Source organism: Perca fluviatilis, chromosome 20 (assembly GCF_010015445.1).
Source record: "Perca fluviatilis chromosome 20, GENO_Pfluv_1.0, whole genome shotgun sequence".
In the NCBI taxonomy this organism is placed as follows: domain Eukaryota; kingdom Metazoa; phylum Chordata; class Actinopteri; order Perciformes; family Percidae; genus Perca; species Perca fluviatilis.
In genome coordinates this window covers 3,156,984-3,183,610 of record NC_053131.1, presented here as the reverse complement: position 1 = coordinate 3,183,610, position 26,627 = coordinate 3,156,984, and the positions used below count along the sequence as shown (strand labels likewise).

The 26,627-nt window shown below is 43.1% G+C and overlaps 1 protein-coding gene across 5 annotated transcripts in view; it reads left to right on the top strand.

Annotated features, from left to right (window-relative positions):
- Positions 1 to 24,386, top strand: part of syt16 (synaptotagmin XVI) — a 53,508-nt gene extending 29,122 nt beyond the window's left edge. For 4 of the 5 annotated variants that reach the window (XM_039786433.1, XM_039786432.1, XM_039786429.1 and 1 more), the window contains 5 exons: positions 6,823 to 7,062; positions 14,512 to 14,756; positions 21,448 to 21,912; positions 22,488 to 22,677; positions 23,476 to 24,386. In XM_039786433.1, the coding sequence (XP_039642367.1) occupies positions 6,823 to 7,062; positions 14,512 to 14,756; positions 21,448 to 21,912; positions 22,488 to 22,677; positions 23,476 to 23,789 (1,454 nt within the window). In that variant the 3' untranslated portion in view covers positions 23,790 to 24,386. The remainder of the gene's footprint in view (positions 1 to 6,822; positions 7,063 to 14,511; positions 14,757 to 21,447; positions 21,913 to 22,487; positions 22,678 to 23,475) is intronic. The other variant, XM_039786430.1, reaches the window with a different exon arrangement.
- The last annotated feature ends 2,241 nt before the right edge of the window (positions 24,387 to 26,627 follow it).

Genomic DNA, 26,627 nt, shown 5'->3' with positions numbered 1-26,627 from the left:
TCCCCCAATCTCTACAATGGAGGAGGTGAGTTCAAAGTTAGCCACAGAGCCGCACTTATGGGAAATATGCCAGGTTGTAACAAACCAGCGTTTTCCTTTAACATACTGTATGGACATGACAATCCGCCCATCTCTCTCTCTCAGAAAGAAATGCAATAAGACTATTTCCTAAAATGTTGAGCCAGTATGAGCGCATCTGTGAGTGCTGTCGCTCTCTATTCAAGGTTCACCTTTTATACAACCTGAAGCATCTCAGTAGGAGAGAGAGAGAGAATGTGTGATTCCTGTATGCAATATGACACCAATTAAACTCTTCAGTAATGGAGAGAGAGAGAACGTGGGTGAGCTTGTATTCGTGCTGTGGTTTCCTGTGGGCGAAGTATGTGTATGTATGAGAGAAAAGCGTTGAGTGAGTCAGCCACATACTGCCACAAAGCTCGGCAGCCGCTCCCAATGGAACTAGTAACGTTATAGAACCTTGAAGAAAAGTTCAGCAAAGAGAAAAGAAGTACAGAAAGAAAAAGAGAGAAAAGGGCACTCATTTTCAATTTTCCGTCACCCAGTAAAACTCTTTCTTTCCTCCCACTTGTCAAACACTGCGAACACCCAGAGCAAAAGTTAACAAAATGTTGAATTAGAGGATCGTACCGGGGATTTAGCATGTTGGAATAAAGCCAGGAACTGCCCCAAACACCCTAGTTTCACTAGTGAATCAATTGCTTTTTTGTGACTGATTAAATCACAATCACACGCCTCAACTGGCAAGGTCCTGTTTTGTTACCTAACCTTGAGACCCTATCTGGTTAAAGGGCAGATGTCAAAAACTAGTTTTAATGCTTTGTTTTGCCATTCTGTAATTTCCTAATCATTTCCTAGGAAGCTATAGATAACGGCTTCTGTTCCCCGCCGTAAAGGGCCGTCTGACAGCAAGGGTAGAGCGCTGAAAATATTCTAAATATAGCATCCACTTAAACTGATATACATGTTGTTAGGTGTCTAAAACCCATTTAGCTGCTGCCCACAGCAGGACATTGCTTAGCTTCTGTGTCGCTACTCCTGCCTGCTTCTCCAAACTCAGACAGTAGCTCAGAGAACCACACTGGACAAACATGTGAACTGTCCCTTTATAATCGGCCGTTGGACAGTCTGGCGAGGTCAGTGACTCGAGTCTGTTCGGTGTGTCCCGTGCCGTCGTCAGTCTGGGGGGCTGTCGGCCTTCATTTTGGCCGACCTGACATGTTCAGTCGGAGACAGGACAGTCGGGACTCACCCGGAAATGGCGAGCGGAATGAGGTGACTAGAGTCTCTCAAAATCTGAGTAAAATCTTTTAAACTGACCTTTGTTGATCTGAAATGAAGACAGATTCAGCAACTGCACGGCCTATTTCTCTCTTAAAATGTTTTCAGAAACATGTTTCAGTGAACTATTTTAGTACAATATGAGATCGTATTCTGAACGGCCGCCATGACAGTCTGGGTTTGAATTTCCGGAGAAAACAAACCCATGTGACGCGTTTGTCCAATCAGCTGCCGGTTTTCATTTCTTGGGCAACAATACAGATTAGCGCCGCCTGCTGCTATGGAGACGTATTACGTTTCTCAAGTCGGTGTCGCCTCAGTTTGTGCCGAGGCAGTTTTTTGGACCTCGGGGACCGACTGATCATTCCGACTGGCTTTTCTGTCGACGGTCGGCCGTCTGGTTGGTGTGTCTCGGCTATTAGACAGCCAACAGCATGAATTTCAGAATCACGTTGAAATGGGTTTCCTCAGGAGGGGTGCTGGCATCTCCTTTAGAGATAGGGTGAGAAGCTCAGTCATCCGCGAGGAGCTCGGAGTAGAGCCGCTGCTCCTTGGCGTTGAAAGGAGCCAGTTGAGGTGGTTCGGGCATCTGGTAAGGAGGCCCCCTGGGCGCCTCCCTAAAGAGGTGTACCAGGCACTAGGAGGTCTCGGGGAAGACCCAGGACTAGGTGGAGGGATTATATCTCCACCCTGGCCTGGGAACACCTCAGGATCCCCCAGTCAGAGCTGGTTAATGTGGCTCGGGAAAGGGAAGTTTGGGGTCCCCTGCTGGAGCTGCTGCCCCCGAGACCGGACCCCGGATAAGCAGACGAAGATGGATGGATGGACGTTGGCATGATGAACTCACCAGTTCTTTTGTGGATTTTAGTGACAGTCAGTGAATTTAGCCATATTTTAGTAAAAACTAACCCTAACAGGGATTATAATGCGGGAGCGGTTTTGATTCCGTAGGGTTTATAAACTGCAAAAATATAAAAGGACTAAGAAAGCTCCCACACATACTGCCCCATAAAATTGTGTTTTCATTTTTTCTACTGACAACAAGATATGCCATGTTATTTAGAGTTTTAAAGATGCTGGTAGGTGTATTTTCGTATCTTTGTTTCCTCCTGTTTCAAGTCTTTATGCTAGATATGCTAAGCTAACCAGCTGCTAGATGTAGCTTCATTTTTACCTGACAGATATCGGAGTAGTGTCAATCTTTTCATCTAACTCTCTGCAAAAAGAAGCGAATAAGCACATTTCCAAACTATGTTTTTAATACTATAAACAGATTGAGTAAAGTACACAACTACTATACAAAACAAACGTAGACAGTAATGCTTAAAAAACGCTGTGATAACTTGACAGTATTACAGTGAGAGCTTCCTCCACGTGGGCTGAAGAGGGTAAACCCTGCACACTAATTCTGCCTGTGAGTCATTTTAACTCAAAGAATGGCAAAACTCAAACACAGATTAAACACTGGCTAGCTGAAGTAAACAGAGCATGGTTCAGAATGTTGGTATAATTAGATCAAATATGAAAGAAAGAAAAAAAGTCCCATTCCCCCGCAGCAGGATGGTTGAGTCCAGGTGCAGCCTGTGAGTCAAACAGTGAGCAAACACCTGCAGCAGGTGGAGCCTCTGGTATTTCCTGAACAAACAACACATCCTGTTTGGACTCAACGGACGAGGTAGGGGCTCCTTACCTTATGTATGCTTACGTTATGTTATGTACGTTATCCTATAGTCATATATAACGTTCTTTTAACCTGAACACTTTAAGCCTGATTTAAATAGTTCCATTTATACAAACAACAATGAAAAGCTCATGTGTCACATCCACATTTACTCGAGTAGGCCTACTGTACTTATGTACATATTAGAGATACTTTACTTGAGTAGTTCCTTTTTATACTACTGTATATTTCTACTCAGCTTCATCTCAAAGGTATATATTATTTTTCATTATTTTATAGCTTACTTTTTACTCCACTACATTAATTCGACTGTGAGGTAAAATGTCTGTTTTTGTCAAAGGAGGCTGGTGGCTTTGAAGAGAGCAGAGATAACAGCTTCAGTTCCCCGTCGTAAAGGGCCGTCTGACAGCACGGTAGAGCACTGAAAATATTCTAAATATAGAGACACCTAAACCAATATAGATGTTTTTAGGTGTCTGACTATGGACAAGTAGTTTATACAACCATACTGACTATGGACAAGTAGTTTATACAACCATACTGACTATGGACAAGTAGTTTATACAACCATACTGACTATGGACAAGTAGTTTATACAACCATACTGACTATGGACAAGTAGTTTATGCAACAATACTTCTAAAGTTCTGAAAACTATCCCTTTAAGTAAAGGATCTGAATACTTCTTCCTCCAGTGGAACCAGGGATGTTGTGGTTACATGGTCTGTGTGTGTGTGTGTGTGTGTGTGTGTGTGTGTGTGTGTGTGTGTGTGTGTGTGTGTGTGTGTGTGTGTGTGTGTTTTGAATTTAACTCTGGTCCGTTTGGGAGGATTAGTGCTGGTTCCTCATTGGTTCCAGAGAATGAGTCGTTACAGCGGGCTGGGTCTAACGGCCCGCTGACCCGCTACCGCTGGGTCTGACGGCCCCTCCTCCTCACTCCGCCGCTCCATCTCTCGAGCTGTGTCGCACTTTACACCATGACAACAACAGTGGTGGAATGTAACTAAGTACTATTTACTCAAGTACTGTACTTAAGTAGCCTAGACATTTTGAGAGAGCCTACTTTACTTGAGTCTTTTCTCTTCATGCCACTTTCTTCTTCTACTCCGCTACATTTCAGAGAGAAATATTGGACTTTTTACTCCACTACATTCATCTGTTATAGCTTTAGTTACTAGTTACTTTAGTTACTCCACTACATTCATCTGTTCCAGCTTTAGTTACTGGTTACTTTAGTTACTCCACTACATTCATCTGTTACAGCTTTAGTTACTTTATAATGTGTTTGCACACAAAACATGATGTTTTATTCTAAGTTAAAGTAGCCAACAATATATGGGCCTACAAGTAGTGTCCAGCTGAAATGATTAGCCAGTTAAACACTTAGGGCTAGATTTATCAAGCCGTTTGCGCCTGTTTCCAGGCGCTAATTGGTCGCAAAGATGGACGTAACCGATGCGGGCTATTTACAAACAGGGCGCACTTGGGTAGAATGGCAGATTGTCTGCCACATGAGCGAGAAGAGACAAGTTGCGCTTTCAATATGTGTTCGTGGGAGGGTCGTGGGGAAAGTGGGAGTTCCACCCAAAAAGGTGGGAGGATAAGCGCAAAGTGCACCTAATTATATATTCCGTGGTATTTACAAAGACTGTCAGTAAGAGCTGTAGTGGAAGTTTCCTTTGCAGCAGGGGAAGAGGTTTTCAGAGTTTTAGTAAATTGAAACAAATAAGACAGACTGAGACTAAAACCACACAATCAGAGAAATACAAGAGACATCTCGGAGCCATTTCGCCTCCTCCTCCCTCTACGACTTTCACCCCCCCCCAGTTACATCTTAACTGGCATGGGAAAACTAGAGATAGTTTTAAGGTGACCTTGTAGCCCCTATCTGTTCAGACAAACAGTGCTCACATTATGTTCCAGACTGGACGTCTCAGCAGTTAAGCAGAAACTAAGATAAACTGTCTTTCAATAATGTGAGAGAATTAAAGTAGAAATAAAACATAAAAATATAAGGAATTATGCTTAAATGTAATTTTTCCCATTACAGAGCGCGCCTCTATTCTGCGGGGGAAATTCTCCGCCTCTAAAAAAAGCAGGTCTAAACCAGCCGCAATCGAGTTTCCTCGTAGACCTTTGTGCCGCTGGTGAAATGGCAACAGTAATTTGAGCAAGACGAAGACATAGGCGAGGCTGAAAATATTTTTAACACAAGAATCACACTTTGTCAGTGAACACAACGTCATTTAGCGTTACAGATCAAGCAGCCATGCAATATTAGAGTTACTGGAAGAAATCAAAGATGAAATTGAATCTCCCATTCAGCGTTCACATCCCATTCCAGCAGATGTTAAACTCCGCGCTACATTACAAATATTGGCATCAGGATCATTTCAAACAGTCATAGCATCAGCAGTGGGAATATCGCAGCAGCACTCAGCCATATCATAGCACCAGTACCGCTTTGCTACAGCGCAATTTACGGTGTAGTGGGCGGAGAAAGACGCTGATTGCCTGATGGGTGTCAGGGTTGATAAATACTACGCAAAATGTGGAAGCATAGCGTGCGCTATTACCGAACTCGCATAAACAGACGCAGCGCAAACTGCGCTAGTGTTAGTAAATCAGGCCCTTAGTTGGTTGGCACAACTGTTTGGATCGTTTCCAGTTTCTAAATTGGTACTGAGTACTTATTGAGTACTTATACTTTTAATACTTTTAATACTTTAAGTACATTTACCTTATGACCCTTACATACTTTAACTTAACTAACATTTTCAAAGTATGGCTTTTACTTGTAACAGAGTAGTTTTTTACAGTGTGGTATTAGTACTTTTACTTAAGTAAAGGATCTATGTACTTCTTTCACCACTTACAACAATCGCCATTTTGTTTTGTACTAATCAAATGACCACGGCATACAGTTCAGTGGCCTTTCTATCTATTTTATTTCTATGGTTTAAGCTAAGCGGCTCCTGTAGCCAGGTGCTTTGCATGCTGGGATTCCGGTGGCTAGTCAGAGAATGAAATTAAATATTCTCATGTAGCTTTTAGTGATGGATTTTGGTCAGCTTGGTCTTATTTTTTTCTTTGTGAAAAGACAACGACCTGAAGAGAAAACATAACAAGTTGAAGAACTCCTCCACTGACAAACCAGAGCACATAAAGAATAGGTTTGACAGCGCTGTATCTTTCAGGACCGAGACGATCACACCTAACCTGTTTGCTTCGGTTAAAACAAACTCGTCAGTGGGTTTGCCTGTTTAAGTTGTTGGTTTGGGCTGGTATGAAATCTGAGAATCAGGCTGATACCGGCCAGGACAGACACCACCTGAAACGGACCAAAGTGATTCTCCAAATTCACTCAAGTGTTTTTATGCTTTCTTCAATCTGGATCTCCTTTTCTTTCTTCCTTGTTTCCTCCTCTCCTCTCCTTTCTTCCTTGTTTCATCCTCTCTCTCCTTTCTTCTTTGTTTCTTCCTCTCTTTTCATCCTTGTATCCTCCTCTCCTCTCTTGTATCCTCCTCTCCTCTCTTGTCTCTTCCTCTCCTTTCCTCTTGTCTCTTCCTCTCTTGTCTCTTCCTCTTCTCTCTTCCTCCCCTCTCCTCTCTTCCTCTCCTCTCTTCCTTTCCTCTTGTCTCTTCCTCTCCTCTTGTCTCTTCCTTTCCTCTTGTCTCTTCCTCTCCTCTTGTGTCTTCCTTTCCTCTTGTCTCTTCCTCTCCTCTTGTCTCTTCCTTTCCTCCTGTCTCTTCCTCTCCTCCTCTCCTCTTGTCTCCTCCTCTCCTCTCCCAGCTTCTCTCCTTCATCACCCCCTGTGTTTCCCTGTGTTTCTCTCCCTCCAGTGAGCAGCTACGGTGACGATGATGATGATGACGAAGGCAGCAGCTCTTCTGACAGCGAAGCTGAGGTCCTGAAGCAGTTTGAGATCTCGGTGTCACGTTCGCAGACTTTTCGTAGCCCAGCAGCAGCAAACGGCAGCGAGCAGCAGCCGCAGCAGACGCAGCTGTCGGTGGGCCGACACCACAAATTCACCCGACTGTCGGACCAGGAGGAGGGCAGCACCGAGCCGTCAGACTGTGAAGGTGTGCTGCCAAAATCTCCCATAACACACTGCATTCATCTGGACACACTATGATTACATTGGGGGATATTAGGATCTATGTATCCATATGCATTTGTAAGATGTCAGAGATCTGGCCATACCATTTATACAAGGGGTAGATGCATAGACTGTATAAAGGAAGACAAAACATTTGGAGGCCCCCTGGTGGCTGGCTGCAGTATAGGTCATAAGCCCCGCCCCCTCCATGTTAGCAGATGGGACACAGGCCAAACAAAAAAATCAAAGTACACGTCAAAAATATTTTTTCAAAAGATGGTTTCTGTCATTTTAGGTAATTCTGATCATGCTGATGTTTGTTCAAATGTTCATTACTGTGATCAGTTTGGTTTTATTAGTTATTTGATGCTGTAAAAATGGCCTGAAACACCATGAATGATTGACAGCTGGGATTGACTCGCGTTTGGTCGGGCGGGTGTATGGGCAGGACTTTGATACCGCAGCGCCACCGCCCGATCACTGACTGCTGACTCTGGCTCCAAGATTACAAGATGGCGGCGCCCGTATCTGGGAGGTTTTGGTCTCATTTTGTACAGCGGGAGGAAGTGGAGACGCGGCGTCCATCTTTATAGTCTATTTTTAGTCTATGATAAATATTCCTGTCTGCTTGTTTTTTAGAACAATGAGTTTCCATGCATCATATTTGTTATTCAAGTCCCAGTAGCTTGTTAAAGTTCCATCAGGAAACCAGGAGGCTGTCGACCGCGACGGTCTTCTGTTTATCATCATGCGTCACATTTTCACAGCTTCAGTTCACAATAAATGGCATTCTATCACATCTCCCGTAGTCTCGCATTGCCAGACCCTCCTCCACAGCGCTGCAGAGGAGGGTCTGGCTACAGCATCACACAGCATTATGGGATGGGAGAAAAACATGCTCTGGTTTATTGGCATTTCTTTAAACCAATTACAATTGTCTCAGGTGGGGCTAAGCTCCGGACGGAGCCACGGTGCCTCTGCTAAATAGTCTCAGGAAGGAACTTGTTTTGGTGGAACATGTGCACGTTCAAAAGTAGTTTTAGTCGTGTAACAGAAAACTCCGATTGGACAGATAGTCTAGCTAGCTGTCTGGATTTACCCTGCAGAGATCTGAGGAGCAGTTAACCACAGTCCTCACAAATCCACCGGAGGTTAAAACGACAACACAAAGAAAGACAGACATCTGGTCGAATATGAGTATAATGAGTAGTATAATATTCCGGGCGGAATTTCCGGCAGCACCTGAACTATCCCGGAAGTGAAACGTTGCCGATATAGACTACATCTCCAGCAATTAAAGCCAAAGTGGCTGGTGGATGCCCAATTTTACCAGCCACTTAAATTTTTTACCAGCCACTTTTTCCGGAATTCAAATTTATAAAAAGTGCACTAGCATACTTTTAATTGCTTTATTAAATTACTTATTATTAATACATATTTTATTAATATAAATGTATTTATTATGTGTCAGTAGCTTGTTGATCTTTACATTGTTAGTTAATTTCCTATCCTGGCCTGAGACACACATTCATACGGTTTGATAAAGGACTTATTGGACTTAAACTTATCATTGGTCTTACAATAACAAATGTAGCTGTCCTCAATTTAGGTCATCCTGTACATCTCATCTCCGGTTTTTCCTGCATCCTGTGTGTGTGTGTGTTTGTGTGTGTGTGTGTGTGTGTGTGTCTCGTCAGTCGCGGGGTAGAACTGAGCAGCAGAGAGCCGACAGGATTAAAACGGCAGCAGCTACTTAAAGCCCATGTTGCAAGTTTAATTTTCCAACGAATTTGTGGTAATTGCTTGTTGGTAATAAACATTTAAACTGGTATTCATGTATACAAAACAGAATATAACACGAAAAAGTAGGTACTATTTTACAGCGGTTTGTCTTTCCCCCACAATGCATTGCATGACGTCATGTTGGGGAGACGACAGGCGAAAGCCCCGTCTCGGTTCACTGACCCGGTCACGGTTTCTGCCACTGATCTGGCAAAATATGGCTTTTGGTCTCGACCGAGTCAATGTGTCTTTATTATGTGAATAATAATATTGGGGGGGAAGTGAAAGGCAGCTTGGACGGGGATACTATTCGGCTTTTCACAAGTTTAAACAGCTAGCTAACGATACGCGCCGCCTTTAAGCGTTACGCAACAGCGTTAGCTTAGACTGCTAGTTAAATACCGGTATTACAACTGCCTTCGGAGCTGCGTCCACGTTGTCAACACAAGACATGTGGCGTTAGTGCTCCTTTTGTATCATACTTTTATTGAATGAAATATTAAGCTTCGCTCCTACGAAATAGCTGTTTTTTTTGTAACATTACACACAAAGCTAACTGGCTATAGTTAGCCTGTACGTATGCTAGCGGGATTAGCTAACGTTGCGTAGCCAGCCAGCAACTTTGGCAATCGGCAGTAGTTTCGGCGAGCTAGCTAACCGCGACAGTATGTTGCCCACAATCAACCTCTGCTGTTAAAAGCAGTCAATCTGCAGTGATGTTTTGAAATGGAGACACATGGATGTGTTAGCTGTCGAGGTTAGCTCGCCGAAGCTGCTTGCTGGCTATGCAACGTTAGCTAATGTCCACTAGCATACGTACAGGCTAACTATAGCCAGTTAGCTTTGTGTGTAACTAACTAACTAACAAAAACCATCTTGTAGGAGCGAAGTTTAACATTTCATTCAATAAAGTTATGGTACAAAAGGAGCACTAACGCCACAAGTCTTATGTTGACAACATGGACGCAGATATAGGAAACTCCGAAGGCAGTTGTAATATTTACCTAGCCGGCTAGGCTAATGCTGTTCGCTAACGTTAGCGAAACGTCGGCGTAGCGTTAGCTAGCTGTCTAAACTTGTGAAAAGCTGAACAGCATCCCCGTCCAAGTAATAAATAAACACCAGGCAAATATGTTGTTACTGGAGCTAGTAGGCTACCATCAAAACGTGAGATATCGAATCATGATATCAATCATATCTATGTGTTTACAACCATCGGGGGATTTCACAGGTGGGACTGGCAAGTTAGCACATAGCTAGCATGATGCCTTGTATTTTCTAGATCTAGATAAGTTTACCGGTACTTATCTGAACTAACGACATGATCACTGTCACTAGATATAAATAAAACATTGACTTTCACTTGGTGCTATTCACGGACGGTAAAAAACCCTCTTCCTCATCCCAGTCAGTCACCATAGTTCTAGTACTAGGCTGATGCACGTCTCCCCAACGTGACGTCATCACCGAATTGCGGGAAAAAACCCACTAATACCAAAAACGACAAAAACCTGACAAAAACTGGCCTTTAACACTATTTGGAGACATTTTTAACAATGATATACATATATTGAGTGCTATATGTACCTATTAATCAACAGTGGTGGTTAACTTGCAACATGGGCTTTAAACATCGTTAGTCTACATTGACGTTAAAATGTATACAGGTTGGCAGGACGGTCTGAAATGTTTTGAACGGTCTTTCGCTGTACGGTTGTCAATGCGCCACTTGTTCGAGAAGTACCTTCTCTTTTTCTTTACTTGGCTCTCAACAGTTTGTACATCCATAGCTACTGCTGACTCCGCGGCGGGCCTCTTAGCACCGGGGATATGTCGCCACATTTTTTAACAGATAATTTTCCTTTCGTCTGTACCTCAGCTCAGCTAGCTAGCTACATGTGTCACGGACTCACGGACTAGCGCTGAAAACTAGCTACTCGACTATGCGTGGTCAAAGCCCCGGCTGTGAACGGTTTCATTTCCTGTAAGTTCTTCACAATAAAGGTCCTCCGTTATGTTGGTATTTGAATGTTTTTATTATGAAGCAGCAAAATCTGGACATTTTGGGGATTCATTAGCAGTAACGGTAGGGTTCCACACAGCGAAACACCTCGCGAATTTCGGCCAGCGAAAGTTTGCCTCGGGGGGCGTGGTCGCGAAAACAACACGCAAGACCGCAACATTTTTTTAAATGTCCCGGGCTGTCAGAAGACAGGGCGGTAAAAATGCACAGCAGCAAACCATCGGTAAAATGTTAGCTCGTAAATGCTCTGGTAACCTGGCTATGTAGCCTAGCTGCCTTGCTATGCTTACAATGAAATGCAATGTCCGAACATGCTAGCAGGTGACCTGTCGGCTAGCTGAATCATTTTGAGTGTTTAAACTATCTCCAGTGGTCTATTTGGTGGTGTGTGTTCGCCCTGTTTAAGTTCGTGTGACATATAAACAACAATCCGTGTTGCTACAAGCGTCAATGTTTGCCAATAAAACATGTAATCAAACAAATGCACAAGTAGCCTAGCTAGCTAGCTACCTGGCTAGGCTACAATGAAATCCAATGTCCGAACATGCTAGCGATTAGCCTGTCGGCTAGCTGAAAAGTTTGAGTGTTTAAACTAACATATACAGTGATCTATTTAGTGGTGTATGTGCCCTAATTAAGTTTGTCTGTCATATAAAACACAATTCGTGTTGAAAGAAGTACCGATCACATCAAAATTTTCATGATACTGCGCTGATGACCTCCGCCATCTTGGTCAGACTTTTTTTGTAACTCCCGCCTCCAAACACAAACACGCGGACCTGATTGGTTCTCGAGTGGTCCTCATTTGAATAAAGTTAAACTTTCGTCAACTTTATTTCGCTCCCCTCGGCGATTCGCTCTCATCTCGCTCAATCAGGTGTGTGGAACCCTACCGTAACGTAACGCGACTCCTATAAGCATTGTGCATTCTTACTTAACAACAGCATTCTTTGACAAAAACTGTCCAATCCGTTACAAGGAATGTTTTACAATCCACCCGCCACTGTGGCTGGTAAACAAGGCAAAGTCACCACAGTCGCCACTTTGAAAAAATACCCTCCATTGGCGGGTGGCGGGTGCTAATTTCCCACCCTGGTGCTTGTAGCTGACCTGTTAGCAAAGAATTCACTAATTAGAATTGCACATTGAGTAGAAAAAAGTGCAACATGAGCTTCCCATCCTCTTTCTGACCACCTGGTCAAGCCTGGGTCAAGCATTTCAAAACTAAAACATTTCTATGAGAAGCTTCAGGGAGAGCAGATTGTTGTTTGCACCTCTATCAAGCTAGAGATCTGAAACTCAGAAAAGCAGCAAGATCCACCACTAATCCATCCCAGTGTCAATGAGCCAAAAGGCCCCAGATAAGGTTTTTACTGCAGATTAGAGGCTGTAAAGAGCTCAGGGAGGCTCAGTGGGATTGGACCGCTGTGGCTGGATGTGAGGGTGCACAGATAGCAGCATTAATTAGGACACTTGTTTGTAGTCAGCTGGTTTCTCGTGTTTTGAGAGCGACCTGGAAGGCAACAAGCAAAAACAGGACCATTTTTAGTCTTCTTTCACTTTTGTCGAAATGGACTTGTTGTTGTTGTTTAAGTGTTATTTGTTGGTTTGATAACTAATTAATAAGATTAAGATAATCTTAAAGGACTAGATAGGATACAAAAACACAAGTCACATTTTTGCTATGTATGTTATTTTTGGAGGCCGTACTCGATTTGTTGTTGTTTTACCCAAAGAGTTGTGATATTTAGAGAAGGAACACAGCCCCATTATACAGTCGCATGTCATCTGAATTTATGAATTTCTGTAGTCAAGTATTACACATAGATTGCCAAAAGTTTAAGTAATGTTCCTAAAATGTTCTTCCTAAAAATTGTGATTAATGATAATCCCAACATCCTCCAAAACATAATCTGGATTATCAACTGAGCCTGGATCATGCAGCACCGGTTATATTTTTCCACCCTGCAAATCAAACTACATTCTCCACATGTATAAATGTGACTGAATAAAAAGAGTAAAGATCTTTTCAGATGGTAAGCAACACTTTGCCTGCGTACCGGCTTGGATCTGCGAATGTCATTAGTTGACTGTGGTATCATATGTCACTAATCATAGGTTGATTTATAACATATAGTGGCAATCCTATACCACAGACTGATATTAATGATAGCTAATGTTATTCAAATTAGCATAGTCCTAACTTTATAGCCTAATGTAAGTTTAAAATGTAGGTAACGTTACCTGATACATCCAGGCTTATGTTGATGCACCGCCATGCAAAAGCCCAAAAGCCCTTCTCGCATTGCCAGACCTTCCTCCACAGCGCTGCGGAGGAGGGTCTTGCTAGTCCACACAGCATTCTGGGATGGGAGAAAAACGTGCTCTGGGTTATTTGGCATTTCTTTAAACCAATCAAAATCATCTTGGGCAACGGACGGAGCCACGGTGCCTCTGCAAAATAGCCTCGGAAGGTTCTTGTTTTAGAGGAACTTGTGTATGTTCAAAAGTAGTTTTAGTCGTGCAACAGAAAACTCCGATTGGACAGATAGTCTAGCTAGCTGTCTGGATTTACCCTGCAGAGACCTGAGGAGCAGTTCACCATAGTCCTCACAAATCCACCGGAGGTTAGAACGCCAACACAAATAAAGAGAAGCTGACGAACATCCGGCCGAAAAGAGGGACATCTGGAGGTGGAACGTTGTGGATATAGACTAATCTCTTGATAACTTCTTAGCAAACTGTTATTTATTTTAGGGACCTCACAAACAGCAAGAGTCAGTCTCTCATCCCCTTATTTGCATGTCGCATCACGTAGGAAAGGTTTAAAGACAATTCATCTCCGAGGCGGGCGTGTGTGACGTCGCCATCTTGGTATTTTGGAGCCAGAAGTGACCATATTTGGACAAAAGGGTGGAGCTGGGGAGGGTGACGCGGCTAAGCCAGTGTATCTATGGTTGCAATAGCGCTGTGCTAAGGTAAAGGCCTAAATGCATGTCACTTCAATTAGACCTTGACAGAGTCCGAACGAATAACAAGAAAAAAGGTTATGAAACGTCCAAAAAAACTATTAAAACAGGAAAATATGATTGTTTCACGAGAGCTTCGCCTCACAGCTAGTTGCTCCGCAGCTCACCAAAAAGCATCACATTAATTATTGTCCCAACGAGCAAATACAAACCTAAACTGCCTCCTTTTCAAACCAGCAGCTGGTGGGTGGTGGGTGGTGGGTGGTGGTGACATTGTTCGGTCACTCTGTCTCCACTGGTATTTATTTTCCATCTTTAATGAACATGAACAAGGTAACACACACACACACACACACACAGGCGAATGACTCACCTCAGCCTGTTGCCATGGTCAACGCTCTGTGCAGCCATTCATAGAGGAGTCAGAGCGACCTTAATGATGGTGAATTGGAAATAACTGCTATTGATTGGTCTGAGGTATGGCCTGTTCTCCGAGTGTGTCTGTCTCAGGAAAAGGCCAACGTTTGAAGGATTACGCAATATCATCTAAAATTGGTGAAGTTGGTCAAGTCTTCTGTCCTCACACCTACAGATTCCAAGCTGATCACCAGAGAAGCCTAATGCTGACTTTCCCTCCTCTGTTGCCTCCCTCATGCAGAAATGGATGCTCAGAGCCAGCAGCGGGGTTTCCAGGACCCGCTGTCTGCAGCAGTAGAGGAGAGCGAGAGGGCGGCGGCGGCGGCCTCTCCGAACAAACCTGCTGCACTGAAAGCATTGGGCGCCAGGGACAGTCCCACCCCGAGTTTGAACCGGCAGGCCGCAGATGGCAGGGAGGACACGGAGAAGGCTGCGGATTACAAAAAAAACAACGCCGCGGACAGCTCCTCCACCCGGAGCCCACAGGTACGGCGATTTAGCGCACACTCTCCGTCCCTGTTTGCTGCTTTAGATCAACGGTCTTCAACGTTTTTAAGCCAAGGACCCCTTAACTGAAAGAGAGACTACATATATTGTAGAAAATGAAGTTGCATTAAACTGGGCCTACAATAACATGTAGGGCAGCCTCAAGCCTGTATACATAAAGGAATATAGAATACTAAGCTATTAAAATACTAATTGTTAGGATTTTATAAATCACCTTTTAATGTTACACATACATGTGGCACAGTGAATCTTTACAATTTACTGTATATGTGTGTGGCAATCTTAGTGACTACCTTACCTACAATATAGGCCAGTAAGCCTATCATCAGTGGGGATTTATATTTGCTAATAATATGTTGAAATTATTTTTTAATTTTTGAAAAAACTTGACAATAATTTGGTGGCCCCCCTGCAGTGACTCTTGAGGACCCCCTAGTTGAAGATCTCTGATTTAGATAATAAAGAGGGGTGTGGATTATTATTGTGAATCAAAAATCCATTAAAGTGTGTTTTCAGTTTCAATCATTGATATTAAGCAAGTTAAGAAGTCATTTGCAATTATTTTATTTCTGTTTATATTCTATAAGTGTACCTCACAAACTTACAGACCAATCCTGATAAAACTTCAACAACATTTCACACTTTCTCAGTTCACAATAATCCGACCCCCCCCCCCAAAAAAAAATTACCAAGGCAGGGATTACTTAACAGGGTCAGTAAGATGACCGCAGCCCTGCTGTTACCCATCATGCTTGGCAGAGGTATCATCATCATCATTGAGCTGTGAGAGGATTATCACTCTGCCATGTTATCCTCTCAGGTTCATTTTGGAAGAAAAAAACCAAACACGGTTCACTGAGGCCTCGAGGTTTTGTATAAATAGTTGATATTTCCTTCACTCTCCACGCTGCACTGGCTAACATGACTGGCTCATGAATAATCACTGTGTGTGTGTGTGTGTGTGTGTGTGTGTGTGTGTGTGTGTGTGTGTGTGTGTGTGTGTGTGTACAAATAATGCAGAAATACTTGCACACAGCTACTAACATGTATTTCTGTTTGTACATGTAGGAAAGTGGGAATGTAGAATCTACTGTATCAACCTCTCAGTCACCGAATCACACAATCTGCAATCTGTGCAGTAAACACCTCCCACACAGAAACACACACACACACACACACACACACACAGGGCGACACTGACACATCTAGAAACGTTTCATAAATAACTAATGACTTTTGGATCAGTGGAGCCATGTTGTAGCAGTTTATTTATACAGTTATAAAACAGTCCTGCCAATGCTCATGCTAAAGCTAGTACTGCTGCTGCTAATAGTACTACTGCCTCAGCAGTGGTGCAGTGCTACTATAATTTCAAGGACTTTTGCTGTGAACAAATATTAGAGCAAACACTGCTAAGGTTGGCAGACAGTACCTTAAAATGAATGCCTATTCAGCCAATTTATCAGTTTTTTTAGTTATTGTTACTTATATTTTCTTTATATGTTGTATCTGAGCGGGCTGAGCCAATACTAGAAAGTGGAGTAAAAACACTGCACTGATTGGTCAGAGAATCGTCACTTATTTTTGGTGATCATTTTTTTTATTAGCACCTTCAGACATACAAAACAAATTCCACAATGTGTGACAGGTAATGTCAGATGGCGCACAGAACAGATCAACACGAATTGAACAAGAACAAAGACCCTCTCCCACCCCCCACGCTCTGCGGTCTCGAGGAAAACAAAACAAACAAACAAACAAACAGAAACCGCACCTTGCCTAATCACTCTCCTCTAGTTCTTGTGATGCTGAGGTCATTAAGTCTGATATTTGTGCTGCTGTGCTTTCCCATAGGCTGGTAGTTGATGATCTGGCTTTGTTAATCTTTGCTGTAGAGAGCTCAAGCATAACTATGTCCAGAAAATACGCCAACCACTGTTTTATACAAAGTGAGTGAGGGGGGAGCCAGCGTTGAGCTTTCATTTTCTCGGTTGCAGTTGAGCCAGCTAGCCAAATTTTCCTCTGCGTCCCAAGCAGGTGTAATTTAGAGTCGTCATTAATTAACAAAACAATCGGGTCGGTAGGAACTCCTACTGACATCCTATCACAGCCGATATTATTGATGTTGTTTTATTCCAAAACTCATGCACCTGTTCACACTCCCAGACCATATGAAGGAAAGTTCCAGTTTGTTCAGGTTGACAGAAAGTACAATAGGGACTGGGAATGACTTTAGAGACGTATCTCTTCTGGGGAGTCCAATATGTCTTATGACATATGTTGAAGTGGTGATTTGGGTTTTTGGAACAATGAAAACTGTTGTCCCAAACTGTCTCCTAATCAATTGCATTCCCCTCAGGGCTCAGCTCTCGTTCCCATTTCTTTACTATTGGGAGTTCTCCTATGGATACTTTCAGAAGTTTAGCATAAATCTTGGACACTAATCCTCTCACAGGAAAATGGCACTCCATAACATTTTAGGGCTGATCTTAAGCATCTTTAGCTCTCAGGTCTTCAAAACTCAACATACCTTTCTCATTGAATAGCTGGTCTAAAGTATAAATACCTCTGTCACTCCACTGCTTACAGGTCCATCCACACTCTGAGAGCCCGTAGCTGAAAGGCTCTGTGGTACACTTTAAGGTTGGGGAGAGCCAAGCCTCCCGTGTTTGTGGTACGTTGCAGGGTAGAGTATTTTAGCCTAGGTTGTTTATTATTCCAAATATACTGCCGAATTAAGGTATCAAGTTTCTTCCAGAAATGTATTGGTGGGGGTAAGGGGATCATTGTACTTAAGAAATTCACACGAGGAACTATTTCATTTTAACAACAGCAATCCTGGACCGTATTGATGCCGCCAGCACATTGGCCAGATCCCTTTGAACACTACTTAATATAGTTTCATAGTTGTCCTGGACAACTCGCTGTAGCGATGTGTATGGTAATGCCCAAATATGTAATTTTGCTTGGTTGGTATTGTAACACTAATTGCTGATGTCACATGCCTGTTGTTCAATAAAAGAAGATTAGATTTATTCCAGTTAATTTTATAGCCGGAGATTGAGCCAAATTCGTTGAGGATCTTAAGAATTTTTGGAATAGAGTCCTCAAGATCAGAGATGTACAACACAATATCTTCTGCAAATAATGATATTGAGCTGCTATTGGATTTAATCTGGACATTACAGATTTTATTTTGCCTCATGGCTTGGGCTAACGGTTCAAGAGAGATTGCAAACAGCATGGGGGAAAGCGGGCATCCCTGTCGCAAGTCCCGCTCAATGGGAAATGGCTGAGAATGCAAGCCGTTGGTTGAGACTATGGCCGTGGGATTCGCATATAAAGTATGCACCATGTCAATGAATTTGGCCCCCAAACCAAGCCTCTCCATTACTTGCCACAAGTAGTTCCACTCTAGGCGGTCGAAAGCCTTTTCCGCGTCCACTGATAAAACTGCTGCCATTGTTGAAGGTTTTTGGCTTCTTCTATTACATGAAATAGTCTGACGCTTTGGCATGAAACCTGATTGGTCAGGGTGGACTAGCTTCTCGATAAAGCGCTCTAGGCGGAGAGCCAAGACTTTAGAATAAAGCTTAATATCAGTCCCAATGAGGCTGATGGGCCTGAAATTTGAGCAATCCGTAAGATTTTTGCCCTTTTTTGGTATAACGGAAATTAGCGCAGTGTTGGTTTGTTGGTAGAAAGTAACCATCTCTATGGCTGAAGTTAAAGCTTGTAAAATGGTAGGTCCTAATATGTCAAAATACTGTAGAAGAAGTTCTGATGGAATTCCATCCAACCCTGGCGTTTTCCGAGCCATTCGGGACCCGACGGTACCCGACGGGCCGGGCCGAGTTCGGACAGATATTTAGAAATTATGTTCTGGTTCGTGTCGGGCTCAGTCACATCAGCAGGCATAAGGCATTGAATATTTTTAATTTAAAAAAGCTTATTATGTAGGTGCGTGCCTGTGTTAACGTGCGCTTGATGCCCCGTGTGTGCTGATGCGCTCATCTGTTGACATTTCCGAATGCCTTCCTACAGTTGCTTAATAAAAGCGGGCTTTCCACACAAACAAACGTATGTGTCATTAGTATGAGAAAAAAACGAGATTTTAACTGTGTCGGGCTCTGGTTGGGCTTGGACATAAATATCTTAATGCCTGTCGGGCTCGGGCCGACTGTCATTTAGTGCCCTTTTTTTAAAGTATCGGTTCAGGCACCGTTTAGGCACCGGCACTGTTTTAAAAGTATGGCTTTAATACCGGTATTGGGAAAAACCCAAACGATAGCCAACCCTGCTAACCACAGACAGTTGCCTTGTTCATGGATTCACAGCAGTGCTTTGTCTAGGAACGAATATAGGGGAAAAACTATTTGACCCACGCTGATTTAACATGTTGAATTAGCCAAAAAAAGCAGACAAAATTTATGGAAAGCCAATGGGCTCACAATCCGTCACAATTCACACGGCGAATTGTGAGCCCATTGGCTTTTCATACCGGACACCGCAAAACTAGGGCGATGGGCACTTACTGTGTGTCAGGGCCTTAACGAGCAGTAGCCTAATGCTTAGTACTTCTACTGCCTGCAGAGGAAGAAGTAGTAAATGTTTCTCAGGTGAGTCTGTGTTTCCGTCTTCATGTGTCAACCTCCTGACCTGCATGTTCAATAGACTCGAGCTCTGTTATTATCTTCTCTGTCTCTGCGGTTGCCATGTCGACGGCAACACGCAGCCCTCCTCTGTCAACACTTGACACAATCAATAATGTGTTTGCTGACTGTACGGGAGGCTGAGGCTGACTGCATAGAGAAGAACAAGAGAAGGAGGGGGAGGAGGAGGAGGAGGGGGTTTATTTCTCCTTTACTGCTCACTTTGTGTCTCTGAACATTTGAAAATAGCTTTTGGAGAATCATTTGGTGATTGTGAGTCTTACAAGATAATAAAACATCTTTCCAATTTTACACTGAACAAGCTACTTTGTCAATTATTATCTGTTATCGTTTTTACGTCCCAAACAAATCCATTTGTCTTTTTCTTTGTACCACTAATAACTATTATTTCACCCATTTCCAACATTTTTTAGAACTTTATTTTCATTATGCAAGCACTACAAAGTTGCAATTGCGTGAGCCTCAAATGGTGCACGTTATTAAGGTATTCACAAACACTCTATTTACAATGAGATAAGAGATCATAAATAGCAGCAATAAAAAGTACAGAATCCAAGCAATATGATTTATAATACAATAACTAGCAAAACATCAGCAGCAGTAAAAGTCCATTTTGTTATTAGAAAGACAAAGATAAAGAGCAAAATAATATACAATATTTATCAATAATATACAATGCTTATAAACAATAACTTAGTAAAAAGTGGGCGGATATTTTACTGTTTAAATTAAATGCAAAATATACAGTTATATGGTGTATAGCGATCATACAGAAGTGAATTATGCTGCCGGAGTGGTTTCAAAATCACTTGTTTCTTTAACAACTGCATGAATCCAAGTTCCAGCTGCCGTACAGCAAGGTGCAAATGTTTTGAAACCACATTGCAAAAAAATACAGGAGGAGTGTTTGATACACAACAGATATATATTTGGGTCAACTTTACGTTACTTCCTGGATCCTGAAGAAGAGAGTGGATCTGTTCGCTCAGCTGATGTGATTATCGTCATGCTGGGAGGGGCGGCCGGAAGGAATCACTGTCTAAACGATTCTTTTGTTTGCCCTTCTTCTCCTGTTGCCTTTCTATTCATATCTCAACCGATAGTGTGTTAAGTTATTAATAGACTGCAGCAGAGAGATCATCAGTTCAGATGTAGTTAGAAATGAGATTGTCTAACCTTAGAATAAAAATGCCTTTGAGGACTTCTCCTTGTATTTATCTGATTTATTTCTTTCTTTCTTCATTTATCATGAATAAAAAAAGTTATATTATTTTGATGATTTGTTACTTTATTTAGTACAAATTCAATTGTATTTACAGTATCAAATCATAATAATAGTTATTTCAGGACACTTTACAAATAGAGTAGGTCTAGACCACACTCTATAATTTACAGAGACTCAACAATTCCCCCCCCAAGAGCAAGCAGTGGCGAGGAAAAACTTCCTTTAAACAGTCAGAAACCTCAGAGAGCCCCTGACTCTTGGTGGGCGGCTATCTGCCGCTGCCAGTTGGGACACAGAAACACTGATACAGATATACAGATATGGAGAAATGTGATTCATAATAATTATAGCAGTTGGTATAATGAACAGTGGCAATTATAGTAACAATAAAGACAATAGAACCATAACTAGAAATAATAGTAGTAGCAGTGCAGGGCGTAGCAGGGCGTTGAGCAGGACCACGGCAGCAGCTGCAACCACAATCCCGGTGCCACCACAATCCAAGTCTGCGAGGCGAATAAGTTCCCCGGAGCTAAGTAAGAAACAAGCATTACTGGGACATGAATGCAAAAAGATTGAAAGAAATGAGCTCAGTATATCATAGGAAGTCCCCCGGCAGTCTAAAACAACATCAGCTTAACTAAGAGCTGGTCCGAGACAAACCTGAGCCAGCCTGCAAAGGGTTGGTAGATGAATCTGACAACTATGAAGAGAAGCAGAGAGAATGCCAAATGAATGAGCAAATAAGCTTGATTGGTTTTCTTCCTCTCAGCAGGAGCAGCCTCCCCAGGATGATGTCTCGCCTCTGCCAACGAGCTTTTCCCCCCGACCCCCCATCTCTAAATGTGGAGACCTGGTCCTCTCTCTGGAGTACCGCCCCGACACGGAGAAGCTGCTGGTCTCGGTGATTGCGGCCCGGGACATCCCAGACAAGGCCCGCAGCGGCATGGACTCCTGGCAGGTGCACATGGTCCTTCTCCCCTCCAAGAAGCAACGCCACAAGACGGCGGTGCAGAAAGGCTCGCTGCCGCACTTCAACGAAACGTTTCGCTTCTCGCGCCTGGAGGCGTCGGAGCTACACATGTCGGCCGTCAGGTTCAGGCTGTACGCGCTCGGAGCCTCTCGGATGTCCCGCGAGCGGATGATGGGTGAGAAGGTGCTGCGTTTAGGTGGGCTGGACCCGGATGGAGGGACCATGGAGACGACGCTGGTTCTGGAGCCTCGCAATAACCTCAAGGTGAAGTGTACTCCATGTCTTAGACATAGTTATAGGTCTATCAGCAAACAGTGGTGGAAGAAGTATTTAGATCCTTTACTCAAGTAAAAGTACTAATACCACACTGTAAAAAATATGTAAAAGTAAAAGTTCTGCATTGAAAATGTTGCTTAAGTAAAATGATGTAAGTATCATCAGGAAAATGTACTTAAAGTAATTAAAGTCAAAGAACTTAATGCAGAAAAACCCTCACATTTTAGAAACTGGAAACGATCGAGTTGTGTGTTTAATGGTCTAATCATCTCAGCTGGACTTGTAGGCCGTTATATTGTCGGGTAGTTTAATTTATAATAAAACATCAGATTTTATAAACTACATGTGTTCTGTGTGCAAAAAATCAAATGTAGCGGAGTAGAAGTAGAAAGTGGCATGAAAAGAAAACACTTAAGTACAAGTACCTCAACATTTGTAGTTAAGTACAGTACTTGAGTAAATGTACTAGCCATCCCACTGAATTGTCTCTGTGTAAATATCTGCTGCGTTGCTTCACTGTGGATCCTCTGTGTGTGTGTGTGTGTGTGTGTGTGTTGTGTCAGAGCGTGGACTCCCAGCTGAGCCTGTCGGCCGTGTCTCAGAGCGACAGCGCCTCGTCCACTCAGTCTCTGACCCACGGCGGCGTCCCCGAGCTGCTGCTGGGCCTCACCTACAACGCCACCACGGGCCGCATGTCTGTGGAGCTCATCAAGGGCAGCCACTTCAGAAACCTGGCCATCAACAGACCACCAGGTATGCATTGAGCACACAAACACTGTACCGACACCCACTCACTCGCAGGCAGTGGTGCCGGCTGCCCTGATCCTGTACGCACTGTGCGTCGATTGTTTTCTGTGAGAAACGCAACGCATCTAATGATCACAATGCGTAAATGTGCACAGGAGCAGCTGCTCTGCTCACAGTACTCATTTCCTCATTAATTATACCTTATTTCACCAACAACCCGTCCACTATTAATCACAATGTCCATTTTTCTGACTCAATCTGACGGAGCTAGCATGTTGTTTGAATCACGTGTGTTAACATGGACGTGAATATTGCGGTTATGAGGCTTATCCCGTTTCTGATCATATTCGGGATATGATGTTTACATTACACAGCGCTGCGGAGAAGGGTCTGGTGAGTGCACACAGCATTCTGGGATGGCAAAAAACGTGGTCTGGTTTATTGGCATTTCTTTAAACCAATCACAATAGTCTTGGGCGGCGCTAAGCAGCCACGGTGCCTCTGCAAAATAGCCACTTTGGTGGACCATGTTTACGTTCAAAAGTAGTTTTAGTCGTGCGACAGAAAACTCAGATTGGACAGATAGTCTAGCTAGCTGTCTGGATTTACCCTGCAGAGATCTGAGGAGCAGTTAACCATAGTCCTCACAAATCCACCAGAGGTTAGAACGGCAACACAAAGGAAGAGGAAGGTACAGGACATCGTCGATTTAGACTATTAGATTACCAACATGACAGAAAAAGGTTGATATTTCTGTTTTGTTTTTCCATCTTCTTCTCACCTCTTCCTACCCCTCTGGCCCAGACACCTATGGGCGTCTGACTCTGCTGAACTCGGTGGGTCAGGAGATCTCTCGCTGTAAGACATCAGTGCGCCGCGGCCAGCCCAACCCCGTCTACAAGGAGACCTTCGTCTTCCAGGTGGCACTGTTCCAGCTGTCGGACGTCACACTGCTGGTCTCCATCTACAACCGCCGCAGCATGAAGCGCAAGGAGATGGTGGGCTGGGTGGCTCTGGGCCAGAACAGCAGCGGCGAGGAGGAGCAGCTCCACTGGCAGGACATGAAGGAGAGTCGAGGACAGCAGGTCTGCCGCTGGCACGTCCTGCTGGAGGCGTAATGCCTCCCGGACTAAGGACTGTTATTTTAAGAGGAAAGGGAGTGATTGATTTGATGCGCTGACAAAATGATGCATGTGGCTTCGGAGGGCGATGGATTCAAGGACTTAGCTTTTGTCAGAGCACACTCGCCACTACCGTAACATCAACGTCAAACCTGGCTGCCTATTTGATGCCAACACGAGGAACAACTTCATCTGCTTTCGGAGGCCGACACAAGTTTAACCGTAAATATTTCTTTTGGTGAATAAAGAAAGAAGACAGCCTTCAACAAGGTTAGTTGAGATCCAAGTCCGTTACTACGACAACTATTTCTTTGGCATGTAAAACCTTTTTAAAAGTGAAGGTTTTCTTGTGGAAATTAACTTCTTCTCAATAAAAAAACCCTTTGTAGAAGATCCATCGGCCTCCAAGAGCAGCTGAGAATTTTTTCCTTACAGTTATAGCTTAAAGCAGCTCAGTTGTGAGTCGAGGCTGCTGCGGTTTAGTTTTTCTAGTGAAATGCTGTGTTAGAAAGCACACACAGATTAGAGGTGTGTGTGTGTGTGTGTGTGTGTGGGTGTGACTTGTTATTTCTAAATCTTGCTTTTACTGGCTGGTAAATGAATGAAGAGGCAAAGGAAACTGCACAGCGAGACGTTGAGTTGGTAAACTCAAGCAGACAGGAACCAGAAAGATGCAACGTCCTGAAGATGGAATATTGAAAATATTATTGTCGCTTCCTCTCAGAAACACAGTTTTGTCTCAAACTGAACACAAACAAACTGAGAATGGTGGAAACTACCGTATTTCCTCAAATAAAAGCCGGGGCCTTTATTTACCTGAACTGCAGAAGGGACCAGGCTTGTATTTGAAGCAGGCTTTTATTAGAGGCAGGCCTTTATTTCTAATTCCATCAGTTTGATAAGTATAATTATTTTAAATAAACTGTTTTAAATGAAAAACCATAGCGTTCACATTTGCAAAAATATCACCATATACATCAACAGCCAGAAGGGCGACAAAGCAATTTGGGTCAAAATTAATCAAACACCACCATTGTGTCAGTTTGAACCCTGTAAATGTACCGGATATTTATTTCAAATACAGGTACTACAGTATTACTGGTAGATTACAATAAGAGCATACAGTAGTTACACCAGTATCTGATTAACGTTACAGACGCTAGCTAGCTACCGGTAGCTTTGTTTCTAGCTCCAGGCTAACTTGTTTCCTCCCACCTCCAGCTAGCCGTGCTCTGCTCTTGTCAGCTAATCTTATCGGCTCATCCTTCTGTTTCTTCCAGTCTCAGATTCTCCTGGGGTCAATGTCGAAACGTCCCGCAGCTTTTTCACCCGAGTTTTCCTCCGCGTACTTTAAAACTCTTTTCGTTTTGTTGTTGAAAAGTCCGTCACTAGCACCAGAGCCCGTCATTCTCTGCTAGCACTAAATGAGCCCCGTGTTACAGCCAGTGTAGCTACTGCCATCTACTGGCACCTGTACGTTACTGCACCTACACCTGGCTGAGTTACACATACCGCATAGGACAATAATCCAGAAAAACAAAGTGCGGAAAAAAGCATGAATATATTGTTGAATCTGTTAAATTAAATTGGTAGAAATGTACAATGAACTTGAATTTTATTTTGACTTAATATTATATGAAAAGCAGTTAGGAGATTATCCACACTATTTTTCCCCCGGCCTTAATTTGAGACCGGCCTTTATTTGTCCGTGTTGACCACGCCCCCGGCCACTATCAGAGGCCCGGCTTTTAATTGACTCACGGTTTTTATTTGAGGAAATACGGTATATGATGATGATGATGATGATGATGATGATGATGATGATATCAAACCAATCATTAAGTCCAGTAAGGAAGTAACATATTATGGTCGTTAACATTTCCCAGTCCTCACATGTATCAGCCATCTGTTTCTTCAAGCACAAGTCATTTATCACATAGTTATCACACTGGCTCTGTTTTTGAGTTTTTTGCACCAACAGTCTGAACAAAATTAAGGAAATCTAGCCTGGCTGAGGTGGATCAATTCAACCCTATCTCCTAGGAACTGCAGCAACGAGGAGACTGTAACCTTCCTCACATTAACAAATGTAACAAACAGAAATTACATATTTTCATCCTCTCTTTTAATGCCATCATCTCATTGTGTCTCTCTTCTTTCGCAATGGTTTTAATGGCACCTACTGGAGAATTAGGCCTACATCCATCAACTGTTAAACTCAATGCACCAACTCCATATATTCTCAGTATTGGATTGAAATGTGCATACATTTGCATTTTCTTTCTGAAAATTTGGTTCCGATTTGAGCTACAGTTGGATGAAAACCTCACTAGCATTCGTGTTACCACTGGAGGATTACGTGGCCATAAAATACTGTGAAGGAAACAAACACGAGAGTAGAAGTGAAGATGTTTAATGATTCAAGTGGAGGAGGAAGACGTCTCATTCATATTCAGCACTCATTCACATTCTCCCGACACTTGTGCTACTACATGCAGGAAGTAGCAGCAGCTGGGGTCGGGATGAGAGCATCTCTTCCCTCGTCGACGCTGAAATTATGTTATTTGGCCTGGCCTCCATCTCCTTCACAGGGCAAAGCTCATTTCAACACCCATCAACACTGAGCTGAAAAAGAGGCTTTAAATATCTCACTGCAGCTGTTAATAACATGCAGTGAATCACTCCCAACACACTCGCTCTGTGGTAATTGCTGGTTCCAGCTGTAGAATTGTGTACAGTGTGATGACGGTAATGCCGCTGAGCATCGTTGATTCATAAGGCAGCAGTTCAGCCCGGAAGGGGGGGGGGATTACATTTGTTTGTGTAGACAGATAC